The sequence below is a fragment of the Salmo salar genome, chromosome 12 (genome assembly GCF_965601325.2).
Source record: "Salmo salar chromosome 12, fSalSal1, whole genome shotgun sequence".
NCBI lineage: Eukaryota > Metazoa > Chordata > Actinopteri > Salmoniformes > Salmonidae > Salmo > Salmo salar.
Window position 1 is genome coordinate 98783238 of NC_138302.1, and position 24878 is coordinate 98808115.

Genomic DNA, 24878 nt, shown 5'->3' on the forward strand with positions numbered 1-24878 from the left:
CTATGCTAACTGATATATAAAGTAACAATAGATGCTATGCTAACTGATATATAAAGCAACAATAGATGCTATGCTAACTGATATATAAAGCAACAATAGATGCTATGCTAACTGATATATAAAGTAACAATAGATGCTATGCTAACATATATAAAGCAACAATAGATGCTATGCTAACTAATATATAAAGCAACAATGGATGCTATGCTAACTGATATATAAAGTAACAATAGATGCTATGCTAACTGATATATAAAGCAACAATAGATGCTATGCTAACTGATATATAAAGCAACAATAGATGCTATGCTAACTGATATATAAAGCAACAATAGATGCTATGCTAACTGATATATAAAGCAACAATAGATGCTATGCTAACTGATATATAAAGTAACAATAGATGCTATGCTAACTGATATATAAAGCAACAATAGATGCTATGCTAACTGATATATAAAGCAACAATAGATGCTATGCTAACTGATATATAAAGCAACAATAGATGCTATGCTAACTGATATATAAAGCAACAATAGATGCTATGCTAACTGATATATAAAGCAACAATAGATGCTATGCTAACTGATATATAAAGCAACAATAGGATCTATGCTAACTGATATATAAAGCAACAATAGGATCTATGCTAACTGACGACGCTGGGCCAATTGTGCGCTGCCCTATGGGACTCGATGTCACGGCCGGCTTTGACACAGCCTGAGATCGTAACGCATCAACACTGCGATGCAGTGCCTTAGACCGCTGCACCACTCGGGAGGCCAAATCTGCCATTTTCAACCTGTATACGGGATGACAAGGGACTGTGAGTGTAAAAGACTACTTGCCTTTATTTAACCAGATAAGTTATGGTAGTATACCTCTATCTCTCTGAGGAGCTCAGACTGTCCACAGGTCTCCAGGTCTTCCAGGGCCTGACACCAGAAACTGTCCTCGTGGTCGAGCATGATGGCGTCACTGTGAGGCTGGCTGGTGTATCTGTATCGACGACCACAGGAAAGTACACGTGTTAGATGTCACATGCTAGATGAACAGTATATCATGATGCCGTCACTATGAGGCTGGCTTGTGTATTGTTTAGTGTGTGTTTATTAGGAGCCTCGTTAGATTTACCAGAAGCAGCAGCTACTCTTCCTGGGATCCACAATAAACACAAAACATGACAAGTAACAAAAAAAACTGATAGACAAGGACAGTCACACACATTTAAAATACAACCATATACAAACAATACAACTAAAAAAGAAGGTGTTGTGTGAGTAAAAAATGATGCGTGTGTGACTGTGGCAACACAATAAAGAATCAGAATACGTGTAACATTTTCCATGTAGCAGTACATGAAACCCTACAGTATGAGAGGAGAGCAGTACATGAAACCCTACAGTATGAGAGGAGAGCAGTACATGAAACCCTACAGTATGAGAGGAGAGGAGAGCAGTACATGAAACCCTACAGTATGAGAGGAGAGCAGTACATGAAACCCTACAGTATGAGAGGAGAGCAGTACATGAAACCCTACAGTATGAGAGGAGAGCAGTACATGAAACCCTACAGTATGAGAGGAGCAGGAGAGCAGTACATGAAACCCTACAGTATGAGAGGAGAGGAGAGCAGTACATGAAACCCTACAGTATGAGAGGGAGGAGGCAGTACATGAAACCCTACAGTATGAGAGGAGAGCAGTACATGAAACCCTACAGTATGAGAGGAGAGCAGTACATGAAGCCCTACAGTATGAGAGGAGAGCAGTACATGAAACCCTACAGTATGAGAGGAGAGCAGTACATGAAACCCTACAGTATGAGAGGAGAGCAGTACATGAAACCCTACAGTATGAGAGGAGAGCAGTACATGAAACCCTACAGTATGAGAGGAGAGCAGTACATGAAACCCTACAGTATGAGAGGAGAGCAGTACATGAAACCCTACAGTATGAGAGGAGAGCAGTACATGAAACCCTACAGTATGTATGAGAGGAGAGCAGTACATGAAACCCTACAGTAGTTATGAGAGGAGAGGAGAGCAGTACATGAAACCCTACAGTATGAGAGGAGAGCAGTACATGAAACCCTACAGTATGAGAGGAGAGCAGTACATGAAACCCTACAGTATGTATGAGAGGAGAGGAGAGCAGTACATGAAACCCTACAGTATGAGAGGAGAGCAGTACATGAAACCCTACAGTATGAGAGGAGACGAGAGCAGTACATGAAGCCCTAGAGTATGAGAGCAGAGGAGAGCAGTACATGAAACCCTACAGTATGAGAGGCTTTCACTCTTCACTATTTTGTATGTTTTAATGGCTCACATCAATGCATTACAATGGCTTATATAAATCTTGTATGAATATGGGTGCGTTCGTAAATTCGCTCTGGCTATCTGCTCTAATTTCAGAGCACTCTCGTCTGAGTGTGCCAGAGCGCAGAATAACTGATTAATTTACTAACGCTCAACACCCATTGAATATGGCAGTAAACGTCGGCAAAAAAACTCTATTAAATTGTTGCCAGCAGCACAGTTACAGTCACCAACCCTCTGGGTAACATGTAAACAGCCTAACCAGCTCTGCTAGGGCGAGTAAAATGGTCAGTGAGCTGTTCTCTCATTTGTGTCTGGAAGTGCCTAGCAAGCTAGCTAACATTAGCCAGTTAGCTTGGGTGTTTGACTGCTGTTGTGAGGCCAGAACAATCGGATCAACACTACTCCTCGGCCAGAGCATCCAGTGTACGCTCTGAACGCTCCGAGAGCAAAACGCTCTGAATTTTACAAATGCCCAGAGGGCACTCTGAATGCACTCTGGCACTCCAGATTGAATTTCGAACGCACCTCAAGTTAGCGGATAAGTGCATTGATGCAGGTTATTACAAGAAGCCATGCTGTGGCTGTCCTGTCAGTTTGATTGAAGACGGCAGGACTGAAACATGTTGGAGGATAATGAAGCAATAAGTTCAATAGCTCCTCCTGGTTCTACAATAATATTATTAGTAGTATTTTAAACTCAGTGGCCTTGTGGTTAGACTGTCCTCCCCCGAGACTTACCATTAGCTCATCATTCCCATTAGCTCATCGTTACCATTAGCTCATCGTTACCATTAGCTCATCATTCCCATTAGCTCATCGTTACCATTAGCTCATCATTCCCATTAGCTCATCGTTACCATTAGCTCATCGTTACCATCAGCTCATCATTACCATTAGCTCATCGTTACCATTAGCTCATCATTACCATTAGCTCATCATTACCATTAGCTCATCACTACAATTAGCTCATCACTACAATTAGCTTATCGTTACCATTAGCTCATCGTTACCATTAGCTCATCGTTACCATTAGCTTATCATGTAGCAGCTAACATAGCAGCCATCGTAATATTAGTTGAAAGTTGTTGGTACTGACAAGAGAAAGTAAATTGAGGCATGAATGGAGGAAAAGGGAACACAATGATGAATACAGAACAAAATGTGTGGGATGACTAAAGTGAATGTGTGACATGAGGGTTATATAATTCAACAACATGTTATATAAAACTGACTGAATCACAGGCATCATGTGTGACAGTTGAAGAGTGCTAACTGGCAATCCCAGGTCCAGGCAGGGAGAAGCAGGATGGGGAAGTACAGGTGGGAACCACAGCAGGCTGCCGAGGGGAGGACGGCTCATAATAATGACTGGAATGGAGTCAGTGGAATGGAATCAAACACATGGAAACCAGGTGTTCCATACCATTCCATTCACTCCGTTCCAGCCATTATTATGAGCTGATTAAGGTGCCAATTCAGGTGCCACCGGCCGCCTGTGGTGGAAATATTAGCCATACTCTGGTATATCTATAGTCTATGTTAAAACCGATTTGGACATATTTGTATAAAAGACAGAACATACAGAGCTCTCTGCACGTTTGTGTAAATATATTAAATATGAATGTATATGATGAAATACCTTTATGATTTATCTTTACCTGATTGAGATAGATTCCTTTATTCTTAGTGTAACTTAGTTTTTAGCTCCCCCTCTTGTTCATTCGTTGTACTGTGGTAAGTGTGTTAGTGATAGGATAGGATAAAGGCAGGAAGTTGGGCCTTCGAGAGAAGAAGGGAGTCCTAGCTAGACGCGGGGAGCGGTATAGTCTTGACCATACAGACATATAAATGTCAAGTAATCTATGATCTAAATTGATTAGAGAATCATTTTTTGTTTGATATAAGAAGAATAAACCTTTTTTTAGTTGCACCATATCCCTTGATCTCATTGAATGTTTTGGCCGTTTGGGAACTTCGAATGTGGACATTATGCGTCCGAAACAATCCCGTTTCAGGTTTGGGCAGTGGCTACGGTGAATTTCGTAAGGAAGCCACTACAGTGTCTGCATTTTATGTAGCACTGCATCAGAGGTATCACGAGTGACAGTTGATGCATGAAATAAGAGCAGATAAACAGTGCTAGCTGGTAATTAAAGGTCTAGGTACTGGAGAAGCAGGGTAGTATAGGTTGAAATAGACTTGTCAAATTCTGGTCTTTTTCAGAAATATTTCCAGATTTTACAGAAATACCGGATGGAAGATTCCCAGAATCAAAAGGAGAAAAAGCAGGAAATCGAGATTTGTCCAATCAGGATTTTTTTTTTTAACTGGGAAAGTTACTGGAATTTTGCAAACCTAACCCCTAACCCTAACCCCTAACCCCAACCCTAAACCCTAACCCCTAACCCTAAACCCCAACCCTAACCCTAACCCCTAATTCTAACCCCTAACCCTAACCCCTAACCCCAACCCCTAACCCCTAACCCTAACCCTAAACCCCAACCCTAACCCCTAATTCTAACCCCTAACCCTAACCCCTAACCCTAACCCCTAACCCTAACCCCTAACCCCTAATTCTAACCCCTAACCCCTAACCCCTAACCCTAACCCCTAACCATAACACATTTAACATACTACTTACATACTAATAACTAACATAATACTAACTAACATAATACTAACTCACTAACATACTACTTACATGCTACTAACATACCACTAGCATACTACTAACTCACTTACATACTACTCACTAACATACTACTAACTAACATACTACTAACATACCACTAGCATACTGCTCACATACTACTAACTCACTTACACACTAATCTCTTACATACTACCAACTAACATACTACTAACATGCTACTCACATACTACTAACATACTACTAACTCACTTACACACTACTGACTTACATACTACTAACATACCACTAACATGCTACTCACATACTTCTTACATACTACTAACATGCTACTAACATACTACTTAAATACCACTAGCATACCACTAACATGCTACTAACATACCACTAACATACTACTTACATACTACTCACATGCTACTAGCATACCACTAAAATGCTACTAACATACCACTAACATACTACTCACATGCTACTAACATACTACGCACATGCTACTCACATTCCACTAACATACTACTCACGTTCCACTAACATACTACTCACATTCCACTAACATACCACTAACATGCTACTCACATACCACTAACATGCTACTCACATACCACTAACATACTACGCACATGCTACTAACATACCACTAACACACTACTCACATGCTACTAACATTCCACTCACATACCACTAACATACTACTTACATGCTACTAACATACCCCCCTCCCACATACTACTCACATGCTACTCACATACCACTAACATACTACTTACATAGTACTCACATGCTACTAACATACCACTAACATACTACTTACATACTACTAACATACCACTAACATACTACTCACATACTACTAACATACCACTAACATACTACTCACATACCACTAACATACTACTTACATACTACTAACTAACATCTGACTAACTAACATACTACTAACTCGCTAACATACTACTAACATACTCCTAACTAACACATTGCTAACTAACATACTACTAACTAACATACTACTAACATACTACTAACTAACACATTGCTAACTAACATACTACTAACTAACATACTACTAACTAACACATTGCTAACTAACATAATACTAACTAACATACTACTAACTAACACATTGCTAACTAACATAATACTAACTAACATACTACTAACTAACATACTACTAACTCACTAACATATTACTAATATGCTACTCACATTCCACTAACATACTACTCACATTCCACAAACATACTACTCACATTCCACAAACATACTACTCACATTCCACAAACATGTCACTAACATGCTACTCACATACCACTAACATACTACTTACATACTACTCACAAGCCCCCTCCCACTACCACAGCTACTACTACACCCACTACTCACCACAGCTACTCAACACTCCAGCTACTAACTCCACTACAGCACTCACTACCGCTCACATCCGCCCCCCCCTACTAACATACTACTCACATGCTACTAACATTCCACTAACATGCTACTCACATACCGCTCACATACCGCTCACATACTACTCACATACTACTAACATACTACTCACATGCTACTAACATTCCACTAACATGCTACTCACATACTACTCACAAGCTACTAACATACTACTAACTCGCTAACATACTACTAACATACTACTAACTCACTAACATACTACTAACTCGCTAACATACTACTAACATACTACTAACTAACACACTACTAACTAACATACTACTAACATACTACTAACTAACACACTACTAACTAACATACTACTAACTAACATACTACTAACTCACTAACATATTACTAATATGGTACTAACATACCACTAACACACTACTCACATGCAACTAACATACCGCTCACATACCGCTCACAAACCGCTCACATACTACTCACATACTACTAACTAACATAATATTTACATACTACTAAATACAACTATTAACATACTACTCACATACATTTAACATACTACTTACTACTCACATACTGTACTACTCAAATACTACTACTTAGAATGCATGCTAACAGGTTGCAGATTACTTAGAATGCATGCCAACAGATTGCAGATTACTTAGAATGCATGCTAACAGATTGCAGATTACTTAGAATGCATGCCAACAGATTGCAGACAAAGTAGTACACTAGAGTAGATATGTGGCCAGAGCCTTAGAGGAAGTGCAAAGGGGAGGCTTGATCAGTTTGTCAGCGTCAGCAGAGTAGGCTACCCTGTAATTTTTATAGTATTTAAAAAGATTCTACTAATGTCTCCATTCATATAAAGTGTAGTAGAATTACATGAAATGTTTTTTATAAAAGGCCAACATGAAATGCAGGGTGATAGCCTAGTCTTACATTTTAGTAATTTAGCAGACGGTCTTATCCAGAGCGACTTACAGTAGTGAATGCATACATTTCATATATTTTTTTGCTTTTCCCCCCCGTACTGGTCCCCCATGGGAATCGAACCCACAACCCTGGTGTTGCAAACACTATGCTCTACCAACTGAGCCACACGGGACCAAATTAAAGAACCAAATTAACTCTATGTTAGCGGTGAGTGGGTCAGCTGTTTGTTTCTCCAGCGGGGCAGCTGTTTGTTTCTCCAGCGGGGCAGCTGTTTGTTTCACCAGCGGGGCAGCTGTTTGTTTCTCCAGCGGGGCAGCTGTTTGTTTCTCCAGCGGGGCAGCTGTTTGTTTCTCCAGCGGGGCAGCTGTTTGTTTCTCCAGCGGGGCAGCTGTTTGTTTCTCCAGCGGGGCAGCTGTTTGTTTCTCCAGCGGGGCAGCTGTTTGTTTCTCCAGCGGGGCAGCTGTTTGTTTCACCAGCGGGGCAGCTGTTGGTTTCTCCAGCGGGGCAGCTGTTGGTTTCTCCAGCGGGGCAGCTGTTGGTTTCACCAGCGGGGCAGCTGTTTGTTTCTCCAGCGGGGCAGCTGTTTGTTTCTCCAGCGGGGCAGCTGTTTGTTTCACCAGCGGGGCAGCTGTTTGTTTCACCAGCGGGGCAGCTGTTTGTTTCTCCAGCGGGGCAGCTGTTTGTTTCTCCAGCGGGGCAGCTGTTTGTTTCTCCAGCGGGGCAGCTGTTTGTTTCTCCAGCGGGGCAGCTGTTTGTTTCTCCAGCGGGGCAGCTGTTGGTTTCTCCAGCGGGGCAGCTGTTGGTTTCTCCAGCGGGGCAGCTGTTGGTTTCACCAGCGGGGCAGCTGTTTGTTTCACCAGCGGGGCAGCTGTTTGTTTCTCCAGCGGGGCAGCTGTTTGTTTCACCAGCGGGGCAGCTGTTTGTTTCTCCAGCGGGGCAGCTGTTTGTTTCTCCAGCGGGGCAGCTGTTTGTTTCTCCAGCGGGGCAGCTGTTTGTTTCTCCAGCGGGGCAGCTGTTTGTTTCTCCAGCGGGGCAGCTGTTTGTTTCTCCAGCGGGGCAGCTGTTGGTTTCTCCAGCGGGGCAGCTGTTTGTTTCTCCAGCGGGGCAGCTGTTTGTTTCACCAGCGGGGCAGCTGTTTGTTTCACCAGCGGGGCAGCTGTTTGTTTCTCCAGCGGGGCAGCTGTTGGTTTCTCCAGCGGGGCAGCTGTTGGTTTTTCCAGCGGGGCAGCTGTTGGTTTCTCCAGCGGGGCAGCTGTTGGTTTCTCCAGCGGGGCAGCTGTTTGTTTCTCCAGCGGGGCAGCTGTTTGTTTCTCCAGCGGGGCAGCTGTTTGTTTCTCCAGCGGGGCAGCTGTTTGTTTCTCCAGCGGGGCAGCTGTTTGTTTCTCCAGCGGGGCAGCTGTTTGTTTCTCCAGCGGGGCAGCTGTTTGTTTCACCAGCGGGGCAGCTGTTTGTTTCTCCAGCGGGGCAGCTGTTTGTTTCTCCAGCGGGGCAGCTGTTTGTTTCTCCAGCGGGGCAGCTGTTTGTTTCTCCAGCGGGGCAGCTGTTTGTTCACTCGTACCCGCCCACAATTGCTAATAACCCATCCGCAACCGCTCAACTATATGTGATAAAGTGAAAATCTGAGGCCAGCACCATATATAGAACATGCACTAATAGGCTACGGCTCAAAGGCAGAACGATTTTTTTGACAGGGGGTGCAGGATTTCTTGTTGCCTGATTTTAGATATGTTTCTGCTTATAAATATCCGACATTTTGGTAGGCTATTTGTTAGTCAACTTGTCTATAATTAGATACATGTAGCTTATCTTTTGTCATTATACGTTGCCCTGGACGACTAAATAAACCCGGGAAAGCTTTTCTGTGCAAAATGTCCAAATGACATCAGTTTGACTGGTTGTAAGGAAAAATAATGCTGTGAAAACTACCAAAGATTTCAGTTCGGCTACGATGCATATTTTATGTCATTGAAATACTATCAGCTTTTATGATAAAGACAGAACCTCTACAGATGGTATCTGTGCTTCTACACCTGCATTGCTTGCCGTTTGGGGTTTTAGGCTGGGTTTCTGTACACTACTTTGAGATATCAGCTGATGTAAGAAGGGCTATATAAATACATTTGATTTGATATCTAATTGAGCATTGCATTCTCTCAAGATGCAGAAATAAGTAAATAATATTTTGCCACTCCTGTTACCAAGTCCAAATGCTGCCTACATTTAGGTCTATCATTTTACTGCAAGAAATGGTTAATTCTACAGGAGTTAATATGAAGGCTCTGTGACAGGTTATAGACCTACAGTCATCATCCAGATTTCAGTTTCCATTTATCCCGTCTGAACAGTAGGCTACAGTTCCCTTGACATGACATAGGTCTATTTTGAAGTCTGGTCTTGTGACTGTGGAATTTGTAATAGCAGCGCCTCACAATCATCACACACACACACACACACAACATAGCTGGCAGTGCTATCATCCTGTTTTACCACTTCACCAAATATTTTCAACTCTCCTTCCGCAGCTTTTTGTCTTATTGAAATAAACTCTGACAATGTACTCTTTGCCTCCGTGGACTGATGTTCATTTTTTACGCCCAGTTCCCAAAAACATTATAAGTCGATTGGCTGTGTTGTCTATTTGGAGCGTGTACAGTTAAGCCCTGAAGTTTAGGTTCATGCACTAAAACCCGACTAAGATAGCCTTAAATAATGAAAGAAAAACATCAACCTTGCCTATAAATATAAATCGCACAAGAATGATATATTCATGGATTTTTTTAAGGTATTCTCTTTATTCAACCCATAGCCACACAATATTTAAAGACCTTAAACCCGTCCGCCGTTTGGATATAACCGCCGGGGACTATGTGTTACGAGTCAATCCCTGCATCACTAGTCTACGCCACTTTGAACAGTCTTGTTTTGCAAACAGTGATTGAGTTAGGCATAAACAATAACTATTCAATTTACTCACAGTATGAATAGTAGGCTATCTTACATAAGTCTGCAAAATGACAGTTTGCATGGAACACTTAATTATAAAGTTGCATGTTTATGGTTGAAAATTAGCTTTGAGCCGCCTACGTCAAAAGGTATTGCATGTTAAAATGTATATGACAAACCTTTACTAGACCTAGGCTACTATATCCATAAACATCATATATTAAATTAATACGGATCTATATGGAATTCTATGATTTCACCTCCTAGACTACTAGGTCCATAAACATCATATATTAAATTAATACGGATCTATATGGAATTCTATGACCTAGACTACTAGGTCCATAAACATCATATATTAAATTAATACAGATCTATATGGAATTCTATGATTTCACCTCCTAGACTACTAGGTCCATAAACATCATATATTAAATTAATACAGATCTATATGGATTCTATGATTTCACCTCCTGACTACTAGGTCCATAAACATCATATATTAAATGAAAACAGATCTATATGGAATTCTATGATTTCACCCCCAGACTACTAGGTCCATAAACATCATATATTAAATTAATACGGATCTATATGGATTCTATGATTTCACCTCCTAGACTACTAGGTCCATAAACATCATATATTAAATTAATACAGATCTATATGGAATTCTATGATTTCACCTCCTAGACTACTAGGTCCATAAACATCATATATTAAATGAATATGGATCTATATGGAATTCTATGATTTCACCTCCTAGACTACTAGGTCCATAAACATCATATATTAAATTAATACGGATCTATATGGAATTCTATGATTTCAACTCCTAGACTACTAGGTCCATAAACATCATATATTAAATTAATACAGATCTATATGGATTCTATGATTTCACCTCCTGACTACTAGGTCCATAAACATCATATATTAAATGAAAACGGATCTATATGGAATTCTATGATTTCACCCCAGACTACTAGGTCCATAAACATCATACATTAAATTAATACGGATCTATATGGAATTCTATGATTTCACCTCCTAGACTAGTAGGTCCATAAACATCATATATTAAATTAATACAGATCTATATGGATTCTATGATTTCACCTCCTGACTACTAGGTCCATAAACATCATATATTAAATTAATACGGATCTATATGGAATTCTATGATTTCACCTCCTAGACTACTAGGTCCATAAACATCATATATTAAATTAATACGGATCTATATGGAATTCTATGATTTCACCTCCTAGACTACTAGGTCCATAAACATCATACATTAAATGAATACGGATCTATATGGAATTCTATGATTTCACCTCCTAGACTACTAGGTCCATAAACATCATATATTAAATTAATACGGATCTATATGGAATTCTATGATTTCACCTCCTAGAGTACTAGGTCCATAAACATCATACATTAAATGAATACGGATCTATATGGAATTCTATGATTTCACCTCCTAGACTACAAGGTCCATAAACATCATATATTAAATTAATACGGATCTATATGGAATTCTATGATTTCACCTCCTAGACTACTAGGTCCATAAACATCATATATTAAATGAATACGGATCTATATGGAATTCTATGATTTCACCTCCTAGACTACTAGGTCCATAAACATCATATATTAAATTAATACGGATCTATATGGAATTCTATGATTTCACCTCCTAGACTACTAGGTCCATAAACATCATATATTAAATTAATACAGATCTATATGGATTCTATGATTTCACCTCCTGACTACTAGGTCCATAAACATCATATATTAAATGAAAACGGATCTATATGGAATTCTATGATTTCACCCCCAGACTACTAGGTCCATAAACATCATACATTAAATTAATACGGATCTATATGGAATTCTATGATTTCACCTCCTAGACTAGTAGGTCCATAAACATCATATATTAAATTAATACGGATCTATATGGAATTCTATGATTTCACCTCCTAGACTACTAGGTCCATAAACATCATATATTAAATTAATACGGATCTATATGGAATTCTATGATTTCACCTCCTAGACTACTAGGTCCATAAACATCATATATTAAATTAATACAGATCTATATGGATTCTATGATTTCACCTCCTGACTACTAGGTCCATAAACATCATATATTAAATGAAAACGGATCTATATGGAATTCTATGATTTCACCCCCAGACTACTAGGTCCATAAACATCATACATTAAATTAATACGGATCTATATGGAATTCTATGATTTCACCTCCTAGACTAGTAGGTCCATAAACATCATATATTAAATTAATACGGATCTATATGGAATTCTATGATTTCACCTCCTAGACTACTAGGTCCATAAACATCATATATTAAATTAATACGGATCTATATGGAATTCTATGATTTCACCTCCTAGACTACTAGGTCCATAAACATCATATATTAAATTAATACAGATCTATATGGAATTCTATGATTTCACCTCCTAGACTACTAGGTCCATAAACATCATATATTAAATGAATACGGATCTATATGGAATTCTATGATTTCACCCCCAGACTACTAGGTCCATAAACATCATACATTAAATTAATACGGATCTATATGGAATTCTATGATTTCACCTCCTAGACTACTAGGTCCATAAACATCATATATTAAATTAATACGGATCTATATGGAATTCTATGATTTCACCTCCTAGACTACTAGGTCCATAAACATCATATATTAAATTAATACGGATCTATATGGAATTCTATGATTTCACCTCCTAGACTACTAGGTCCATAAACATCATATATTAAATTAATACAGATCTATATGGATTCTATGATTTCACCTCCTGACTACTAGGTCCATAAACATCATATATTAAATGAAAACGGATCTATATGGAATTCTATGATTTCACCCCCAGACTACTAGGTCCATAAACATCATACATTAAATTAATACGGATCTATATGGAATTCTATGATTTCACCTCCTAGACTAGTAGGTCCATAAACATCATATATTAAATTAATACGGATCTATATGGAATTCTATGATTTCACCTCCTAGACTACTAGGTCCATAAACATCATATATTAAATTAATACGGATCTATATGGAATTCTATGATTTCACCTCCTAGACTACTAGGTCCATAAACATCATATATTAAATTAATACAGATCTATAAGGATTCTATGATTTCACCTCCGTACTACTAGGTCCATAAACATCATATATTAAATGAAAACGGATCTATATGGAATTCTATGATTTCACCCCCAGACTACTAGGTCCATAAACATCATACATTAAATTAATACGGATCTATATGGAATTCTATGATTTCACCTCCTAGACTAGTAGGTCCATAAACATCATATATTAAATTAATACGGATCTATATGGAATTCTATGATTTCACCTCCTAGACTACTAGGTCCATAAACATCATATATTAAATTAATACGGATCTATATGGAATTCTATGATTTCACCTCCTAGACTACTAGGTCCATAAACATCATATATTAAATTAATACAGATCTATATGGAATTCTATGATATCACCTCCTAGACTACTAGGTCCATAAACATCATATATTAAATGAATACGGATCTATATGGAATTCTATGATTTCACCCCCAGACTACTAGGTCCATAAACATCATACATTAAATTAATACGGATCTATATGGAATTCTATGATTTCACCTCCTAGACTACTAGGTCCATAAACATCATATATTAAATTAATACGGATCTATATGGAATTCTATGATTTCACCTCCTAGAGTACTAGGTCCATAAACATCATATTTTAAATTAATACGGATCTATATGGAATTCTATGATTTCACCTCCTAGACTACTAGGTCCATAAACATCATACATTAAATGAATACGGATCTATATGGAATTCTATGATTTCACCTCCTAGACTACTAGGTCCATAAACATCATATTTTAAATTAATACGGATCTATATGGAATTCTATGATTTCACCTACTAGAGTACTAGGTCCATAAACATCATATATTAAATTAATACGGATCTATATGGAATTCTATGATTTCACCTCCTAGACTACTAGGTCCATAAACATCATACATTAAATGAATACGGATCTATATGGAATTCTATGATTTCACCTCCTAGACTACTAGGTCCATAAACATCATATATTAAATTAATACGGATCTATATGTAATTCTATGATTTCACCTCCTGACTACTAGGTCCATAAACATCATATATTAAATTAATACAGATCTATATGGAATTCTATGATTTCACCTCCTAGACTACTAGGTCCATAAACATCATATATTAAATTAATACGGATCTATATGGAATTCTATGATTTCACCTCCTAGACTACTAGGTCCATAAACATCATATATTAAATTAATACGGATCTATATGGAATTCTATGATTTCACCTCCTAGACTACTAGGTCCATAAACATCATATTAAATTAATACGGATCTATATGGAATTCTATGATTTCACCTCCTGACTACTAGGTCCATAAACATCATATATTAAATTAATACAGATCTATATGGAATTCTATGATTTCACCTCCTAGACTACTAGGTCCATAAACATCATATATTAAATTAATACGGATCTATATGGAATTCTATGATTTCACCTCCTAGACTACTAGGTCCATAAACATCATATATTAAATTAATACGGATCTATATGGAATTCTATGATTTCACCTCCTAGACTACTAGGTCCATAAACATCATATATTAAATTAATACGGATCTATATGGAATTCTATGATTTCACCTCCTAGACTACTAGGTCCATAAACATCATATATTAAATGAATATGGATCGATATTGTCACGTCCTGACCAGCAGATGGAGCTGTTGTAATAGTTTTGGGGTCAGGACGTCGCAGTCTTGTGTGTGTGATTGTTCTGTGTTGGTCTTGTGACTCCTGATCAGGAACAGCTGGGGATCGTTGTTCCTGATTGGGAGTCATATATGTAGGAGTATGTTTGTCACTTGGTTTGGTGGGTAGTTGTTTTTGCACTGCGTTGGTGAGCCTGCAAAACTGTTTAGTGTTGTGGTTATCATTTATTGTTTTGTCAGGTGGATGCTTAACTCTTTTTTTGTTAATTAAAATATGAGTATCCACAACACCGCTGCATTTTGGTCTTCCCTGCAACACAACAAAGGATTTTGTGACATATATGGAATTCTATGATTTCACCTCCTAGACTACTAGGTCCATAAACATCATATATTAAATTAATACGGATCTATATGGAATTCTATGATTTCACCTCCTAGACTACTAGGTCCATAAACATCATATATTAAATTAATACGGATCTATATGGAATTCTATGATTTCACCTCCTAGACTACTAGGTCCATAAACATCATATATTAAATTTATATGGAATTCTATGATTTCACCTCCTAGACTACTAGGTCCATAAACATCATATATTAAATTAATACGGATCTATATGGAATTCTATGATTTCACCTCCTAGACTACTAGGTCCATAAACATCATATATTAAATTAATACGGATCTATATGGAATTCTATGATTTCACCTCCTAGACTACTAGGTCCATAAACATCATATATTAATTGAATACGGATGTCACGACACCGACGGATGGTGGCGCCCCTCCTCGGCCGGGCGGAGCTCGGCGGTCGTCGTCGCCGGCCTACTAGCTGCCATCGATCCTTTTTTGTTTCACTTTCTGTTGGTTAGGTCTAGGTAGGCACGCACCTGTTTTGGGTTAGTCATTAGTAGGGGGGGGGTTATTTAGTTTAGCGTAGGATGTCTGTGTTTGTGCGTGATTATGTTTCTTGTCCGTTTAATGTGCTTGAGGAACGTGTGCTGGTTTTCCTCTGCCTGTGGTTGGTTTCGTTGTGTTCACCACCACAGAAGTATTTAAGGGCTGCGTCCCTATTTTTTTGGCGACCACATCCATTTTTTTTAATAAAGAAGTGTGGTCAAGAATTCTCTGTCTCCTGCGCCTGACTCTACCTCTCCTGCTTTCTTGAGCCAGCCCGTGACAGAAATCACACACCAAAACTTGATGGAGTCAGCAGGAGCTTCAGCACCAACCCTGTCCATGGAGGAAAGAGTTGACCAACACTCCACCCTGCTCCACCGGCTGGGGAACGCCATGGATCAGGTTTTGGCGCGCATGGAGAGCTGGGACCGACGCGCTCTCGGCCCCCTGAACGCGGCAGGTCAACAGCCTGCGCCCCCACCAGCACCCACAGCACCCAGTACCAGTGGGGTGAAACTCGCCCCCCCCAGGGAGTACGATGGGACGGCCGCTGGGTGTAAGGGCTTCTTACTCCAGTTGGAGTTATACCTGGCGACCGTTCGTCCCTCTCCCTCGGGGGAGGAGAGCGTCAGCGTCCTCGTCTCCTGTCTCACGGGTAAGGCCCTGGAATGGGCAAACGCCGTGTGGGACAGTCCGGACTCAGCCAGGGACAACTACCCAGAGTTCACCCGCCACTTTCGGGCAGTATTCGATCATCCCCCATAGGGGAGAGCGGCGGGTGAGCGGCTGTTTCACCTGAGGCAGGAGACGAGGAGCGCGCAGGATTTTGCTCTCGAGTTCCGGACCCTGGCCGCGGGAGCAGGGTGGAATGAGAGGACCCTTATAGATCACTACCGTTGTAGTTTGAGGGAGGACGTCCGCCGGGAATTAGCCTGTCGGGACACGACCATCACCCTGGACCAACTGGTGGATCTGTCCATCCGACTGGACAATCTGCTGGCCGCCCGCGGATGTCCGACCTGGGCCCTGCTCATTCCACCCTCCAGCCCTCCTGCTCCCACGCCTATGGAGATAGGGGGGGCAGCAGCCAGGAAGACTGGAGGGGGAGTTCGCTCCTGCACCTCATGTGGTCGCAGAGGGCACACTGTGGACCGGTGCTGGAGAGACTCACCTGGGAGTCCAGAAGGCAGGCAGAGCGCTCCTTTGACACCTCAGGTGAGTCAGCATCAGCCTCACCCAGAGCCCCCTGTCCGTCACATGTATGTGTCAGTGTCTTTTCCTTGTTTCTCCCCTCACTCCCGGTTTAAGGCGCTAGTCGATTCAGGCGCGGCGGGGAGTTTTATGGACCGTGGGGTCGCGGCTAAGTTAGGGATTCCCCTGGTCCAGTTGGACCAACCCTTCCCCGTGCACGCCCTAGACAGTTGACCACTAGGGTCAGGGCTGGTCAGGGAGGTCACTGTGCCACTGGTCATGGTAATGCGGGGGGGTCATGAGGAGCGGATTAGTCTTTTCCTCATTGATTCCCCAGCGTTTCCAGTGGTTCTAGGGATTCCCTGGCTAGCTACTCACAACCCTAAGATTTCGTGGGGACAGAGGGCTCTTAAGGGGTGGTCAAATGAGTGCTCGGGCAGGTGCATTGGAGTTTCCATCGGTGCGACTACGGTGGAGAGTCCAGACCAAGTCTCCACCGTGCATATTCCCTCAGAGTATGCCGATTTGGCTATCGCCTTCAGTAAAACGAAGGCGACCCAATTACCACCTCATCGACGAGGAGACTGTGCGATAAACCTCCAGGTGGGCGCTGCACTTCCTCGTAGTCACGTTTATCCCCTGTCTCAGGAGGAAACAGCGGCTATGGAAACATACGTCACTGAGTCTTTGAGGCAGGGATACATTCGGCCATCTAACTCACCCGTCTCCTCGAGCTTCTTTTTTGTGAAGAAGAAGGAGGGAGGTCTGCGCCCGTGCATTGACTATAGAGGTCTAAATGCCATCACAGTGGGTTTCAGTTACCCACTACCTCTCATCGCCTCGGCGATAGAGTCATTTCACGGGGCGCGCTTCTTCACGAAATTGGATCTCAGGAGTGCATATAATCTGGTGCGTATCCGAGGAGGGGACGAGTGGAAAACTGCATTTAGTACCACATCTGGCCATTATGAGTACCTCGTCATGCCGTATGGGTTAAAGAATGCTCCCGCAGTCTTCCAATCCTTTGTGGATGAGATTCTCCGGGACCTGCTCGGTCAGGGTGTAGTGGTGTACATCGATGACATTCTGGCCTACTCCGCTACACGCGCCGAGCATGTGTCTCTGGTGCGTAAAGTGCTTGGGCGACTGGTGGAGCATGACCTATACGTCAAGGCTGAGAAATGTGAGTTTTCCAAACCAGCCGTCTCTTTCTTGGGGTATCGCATTTCCACATCAGGGGTAGTGATGGAATGTGACCGCATCTCAGCCGTGCGTAATTGGGCGACTCCCACCACGGTGAAGGAGGTGCAGCAGTTTTTGGGATTTGCCAATTACTACCGGAGGTTTATCCGGGGCTTTGGGCAGGTGGCGGCTCCCATTACCTCACTGATGAAGGGGGGCCCGGTGCGGTTGCGGTGGTCCGCGGAGGCGGACAGGGCCTTTAGTCGTCTGAAGGTTTTGTTCACCGACGCTCCGGTGCTGGCGCACCCGGACCCCTCTTTGCCCTTCATAGTGGAGGTGGACGCGTCCGAGGCTGGGGTAGGAGCCGTGCTGTCCCAGCGCTCGGGCGCCCCCCCCAAGCTCCGCCCCTGCGCCTTCTTCTCTAGGAAGTTGAGTCCGGCGGAGCGTAACTATGATGTGGGGGACAGGGAGTTGTTGGCTGTGGTCAGAGCCCTGAAGGTGTGGAGACATTGGCTTGAGGGGGCGCGTCACCCTTTTCTCATCTGGACTGACCACCGCAATCTGGAGTACATCCGGGCGGCGAGGAGACTGAACCCGCGTCAAGCCAGGTGGGCGATGTTCTTTACGAGATTTCGGTTTAACATCTCGTATATCCCAGGTTCCCGGAACACTAAGGCCGACGCACTGTCTCATCTCCATGACGCCGAGGAACGGTCCACCGATCCCACGCCCATACTTCCAGCCTCCTGCCTGGTGGCACCGGTGGTCTGTGAGGTGGACGCGGACATCGAGCGGGCGTTACGGACGGAGCCTACTCCTCCGCAGTGTCCAGTGGGTCGTAAGTACGTTCCGCTCGGTGTTCGCGATCGTCTGATTCGGTGGGCTCACACGCTTCCCTCCTCGGGTCACCCAGGGGTTGAGCGGAGAGTGTGTGGTCTTAGTGGGAGATACTGGTGGCCCACCTTGGTGAGGGACGTGAGGCACTATGTCTCCTCCTGTTCGGTGTGCGCTCAGAGCAAGGCTCCCAGGCACCTGCCTAGAGGGAAATTACAGCCCCTCCCGGTTCCACAACGACCATGGTCCCACCTGGCGGTGGATTTCCTGACCGATCTCCCGCCGTCTCAGGGCAACACTACGATCCTGGTCGTTGTGGACCGGTTCTCTAAGTCCTGCCGTCTGCTTCCGTTACCCAGTCTTCCTACGGCCCTGCAGACCGCGGAAGCCTTATTCACCCACGTCTTCCGGCACTACGGGGTGCCCGAGGATATCGTCTCAGATCGAGGCCCCCAGTTCACGTCCCGAGTGTGGCGGGCGTTTATGGAGCGACTGGGGGTTTCGGTCAGTTTGACCTCGGGGTTTCACCCCGAAAGTAATGGGCAGGTAGAAAGGGTAAACCAGGAGGTGGGCAGGTTTCTGCGGTCCTACTGCCAGGACCAGCCAGGGGAGTGGGCAAGGTTCGTGCCATGGGCCGAAATGGCTCAGAACTCTTTGCGCCACTCCTCTACCAACATGTCACCATTCCAATGTGTGTTGGGTTATCAGCCGGTCCTGGGGCCATGGCATCAGAGCCAGACGGAGGCCCCTGCAGTGGAGGAATGGGTTCAGCGCTCAAGGGAGACCTGGGACGCAGTGCAGGAATCCCTGGAACGAGCCAGGGAGCGACAAAAGGCGAGCACTGACCGGCACCGCAGCGAGGCCCCCGTGTTCACCCCAGGGGAGAGAGTCTGGCTCTCGACCCGGAACCTGCCCCTCCGCCTGCCCTGCCGGAAGCTGGGTCAGCGGTTTGTGGGGCCATTTAAAGTCCCGAGGAGAATAAACGAGGTGTGTTACAGATTACAACTCCCTTCTTATTATCGTATTAACCCCTCATTTCATGTGTCTCTCCTCAGGCCGGTGGTAGCTGGTCCGCTGCAGGAAAATGAGGTACGGGAGGTCCCTCCACCCCCCCTGGACATCGGGGGGCCCCCGGCGTACACAGTCCGGTCCATCTTGGACTCCAGACGCCGGGTGAGGGGCCTGCAGTACCTCGTGGACTGGGAGGGGTACGGCCCGGAGGAGAGGTGCTGGGTACCGGTGGAGGACATATTGGACCCAGCGCTCATCCGGGAGTTCCACAGCCTCCATCCGGATCGCCCTGCGCCTCGCCCTCCAGGGCATCCTCGAGGCCGGCGTCGGCGTGCTGCGGGAGCCGTGCGTCAGGGGGGGAGTACTGTCACGACACCGACGGATGGTGGCGCCCCTCCTCGGCCGGGCGGAGCTCGGCGGTCGTCGTCGCCGGCCTACTAGCTGCCATCGATCCTTTTTTGTTTCACTTTCTGTTGGTTAGGTCTAGGTAGGCACGCACCTGTTTTGGGTTAGTCATTAGTAGGGGGGGGGGGTTATTTAGTTTAGCGTAGGATGTCTGTGTTTGTGCGTGATTATGTTTCTTGTCCGTTTAATGTGCTTGAGGAACGTGTGCTGGTTTTCCTCTGCCTGTGGTTGGTTTCGTTGTGTTCACCACCACAGAAGTATTTAAGGGCTGCGTCCCTATTTTTTTGGCGACCACATCCATTTTTTTGAATAAAGAAGTGTGGTCAAGAATTCTCTGTCTCCTGCGCCTGACTCTACCTCTCCTGCTTTCTTGAGCCAGCCCGTGACAACGGATCTATATGGAATTCTATGATTTCACCTCCTAGACTATATAAAAAAATATAATTCTGCATGCACTTGGGTGTCCTGTATTACTTTCACCCCTGTGCAGGCCACACCCCCATTATTTAGCTGTCTAGAAACAATTACATGACTTTTTGTTCAACTCTTATCTGTGAATCTAGCTTTAGGTGTGTTTGATGTTATAACGGTTACACAGGACTTTGTGGTCTAACATGAAACACCTAGTCATAGTAGTTCTGAGTTCATGAGTCTTTGTAGTTTATTTTTTGAAACCTGCAAATGGCTCGTACTGTTAAGGGGTTCCGGTGATTTCTCCCTGTAGGTGAGTCACAGTCATCTTTGTTGAAGCCCTCTATCGCTCAGTGATCATTTGAGGATTATGACATTCTATTCAGCGTAACACGGAATCAGCGGCATCATGTGGGAAAGAGCCCTGGCTGGCAGTTAAAGTTCATGACACTCATGAATCACTCAAGATGTTTAGTGATGGTGTCATTACAAGCGGCTCTGAGGTCACACAGCTAAAGGCAAAAAACAGACATGTCCTTTTGTGGCTCTGTGAACCCATTGCTCTGTGAACCCATTGCTGTGTGAACCCATTGCTCTGTGAACACATTGCTCTGTGAACCCATTGCTCTGTGAACCCATTGCTCTGTGAACCCATTGCTCTGTGAACCCTTTGCTCTGTGACCCATTGCTCTGTGAACCCATTGCTGTGTGAACCCATTGCTGTGTGAACCCATTGCTGTGTGAACCCATTGCTCTGTGAACCCATTGCTCTGTGAACCCATTGCTGTGTGAACCCATTGCTCTGTGAACCCATTGCTCTGTGAACCCAGTGCTCTGTGAACCCATTGCTCTGTGAACCCATTGCTCTGTGAACCCATTGCTGTGTGAACCCTTTGCTCTGTGAACCCATTGCTCTGTGAACCCTTTGCTCTGTGAACCCATTGCTCTGTGAACCCATTGCTGTGTGAACCCATTGCTGTGAAAAGAAAAGCTGTATACTATCAGAAACAATAGTTCTACATTTCATAAATACCAACATTTCGACAGCAAGCTGCCTTCATTAGAGTTTAAAGGCTGTGAACCCAGCTGTGCTGTCACGAGGTTTGCACAGCAAAAACCCTGTCTATAAATGATCAAATAATATCTCAGTTCTGCAACCTGCAAATACCAGATACTGTCATTGGATTTCCTATTTTTGCAACATGCAAAGTTTCGGTACGATCATGAGGTTCCCATTGTAGCAACCTACAAAGACCGGATACTGTTATGGTGCCTACCATTGTTGTAACTGTTCAAGTACCTGCCATTGTTACAACCTGCAAAACTTCCGGCAATTTTACTAGAATTCCGAGGTTTTCTATAAATCCCGGGTTGGCATATACCAGATTTATTTCCAGATTTTCCTCCTGATTCCAGCAATCTTCTAACCAGGATGTCTGGAAAACCTGGGAATGTTGGGGAAAGGCACAGAGGATTTTTGCAACCCTGGTAGCAACCTGCAAAGCCCTTGCTCTTCTATGGGGCCTCTCTCCTCAGTGAGTCTTACTCTGAAGGCTTATATGAGATGTACAGCACATAGCACCTACAGGTCCTGCACGCTCTACAGTGTCCACAGTGAGACAGTATACAAGGAGGGGTGAGATGTTTGGCATGAGGTCTCCACAGTGAGTCTTACCCTGAAGGTTTGTCCCAGTCGTCTTCACTGAAGCCCCCGTCACTGAAAGGGTAGTTCTTAATACGACGGGCCGGGGGTGGGGGGCTGGTCCTCTGCTTGGCACTCCTCCACTCATGGGGGTGCAGGGCGATGCCTGCTGCCTGGTGGTTGTAGGGCCCTGCAGAAGGGGTGTTGGTAGAGGTGAGGGTGGGAAGTGAGGGAGAAAGGGAGAAAGGGGATTAGGTAGAATAAAAATGACAATTTGGAGTGACAGGTCCATTAGAATTACTTGTGTACAAACCTATTGGGCTGGAAGGACCATGACGAAGAGTTGGATACACAAAGTATATCACCATAGATATATCAACTATAGAACCATAGATATATCAACTATAGAACCATAGATATATCAACTATAGAACCATAGATATATCAACTATAGAACCATAGATATATCAACTATAGAACCATAGATTATATCAACTATAGAACCATAGATATATCAACTATAGAACCATAGATATATCAACTATAGAACCATAGATTATATCAACTATAGAACCATAGATATATCAACTACAGAACCATAGATATATCAACTATAGAACCATAGATATATCAACTATAGAACCATAGATATATCAACTATAGAACCATAGATATATCAACTATAGAACCATAGATTATATCAACTATAGAACCATAGATATATCAACTATAGAACCATAGATATATCAACTGTAGAACCATAGATATATCAACTGTAGAACCATAGATATATCAACTATAGAACCATAGATTATATCAACTATAGAACCATAGATATATCAACTATAGAACCATAGATATATCAACTGTAGAACCCCAGATATATCAACTATAGAACCATAGATATATCAACTGTAGAACCACAGATATATCAACTATAGAACCATAGATATATCAACTATAGAACCATAGATATATCAACTGTAGAACCATAGATATATCAACTATAGAACCATAGACATATCAACTATAGAACCATAGATTATATCAACTATAGAACCATAGATATATCAACTATAGAACCATAGATATATCAACTATAACACCATAGATATATCAACTATAGAACCATAGACATATCAACTATAGAACCATAGATATATCAACTATAGAAACATAGATATATCAACTATAGAACCATAGATATATCAACTATAGAACCATAGATATATCAACTATAGAACCATAGACATATCAACTATAACACCATAGAGTCTATGCTGCCCTGTGGGGTCAAACCTTGGATGTCGTAGCCGGCATCGATGCCGGAGACGTCCCAGGACATGGTGTTACCAATCATTAACTCTAACCACAACCCGAACCCTGGTCTCACCATGTCAACCACTAGTCTTTACCTTGGCTGCCATAGCCGGCGTCGATGCCGGATCCGTCCCAGGACTCCATGGCAGAGTCCACACTGGGAATGGTGGTAGAGTAAATCTCTGACAGCTTGTTGGTCTTCTGAGAGTCTGTCATGTCTGATACATCCTCCGTGTCACTCAAATCATTCTCCATCTCTCCATCCTTCTTCTTCTCCTCGTCTGCCACTGGAAGGAGGAAGTAGAGGAACATCTGTTCAGAGAAGGCTCTGCGTTTTATCGGGGCACATGGCCTATGTTTAACAGTAGTGTACTGTGTAGGGAATAGGGTGCCATAGGGCTCTGGTCTAAAGGAGTGTACGATGTAGGGAATAGGGTCTAAAGTAGTGCACTATGTAGGGAATAGGGTGCCATAGGGCTCTGGTCTAAAGGAGTGCACTATGTAGCGAATAGGGTGCCATTTGGGATGCTGATTAAGTTATTAATAAACTATGTTCTCATACGAGAGACGTCGAAGGGTGGGAGGAAAATACCAAACCCCAATTGGTTCTTCAAAAGGTTCTTTGAGGATCCATTAAAAGGGGTGCTGTGAATAACTTATTCGGGTTTCCCCACAGTTTCAATTTAAAGATCCCCTAAAGGATGATCCCCTAAAGGATGATCCCCTAAAGGATGATCCAGGATGATCCCCTAAAGGATGATCCCCTAAAGGATGATCCAGGATGATCCCCTAAAGGATGATCCCCTAAAGGATGA

General features: G+C 42.9%; 1 protein-coding gene across 1 annotated transcript in view; it reads right to left on the reverse strand.

Moving 5' to 3' along the window:
• The window catches only part of LOC106566197 (glutamate receptor-interacting protein 2), a 152575-nt gene that overhangs the window by 20088 nt on the left and 107609 nt on the right, over positions 1–24878 (reverse strand). The window contains exons 20-22 of the mRNA XM_082959579.1: positions 24159–24350; positions 22777–22933; positions 882–999 (exon numbers count right to left, since the gene is read on the reverse strand). Of these exons, the coding sequence (XP_082815705.1) occupies positions 882–999; positions 22777–22933; positions 24159–24350 (467 nt within the window). The remainder of the gene's footprint in view (positions 1–881; positions 1000–22776; positions 22934–24158; positions 24351–24878) is intronic.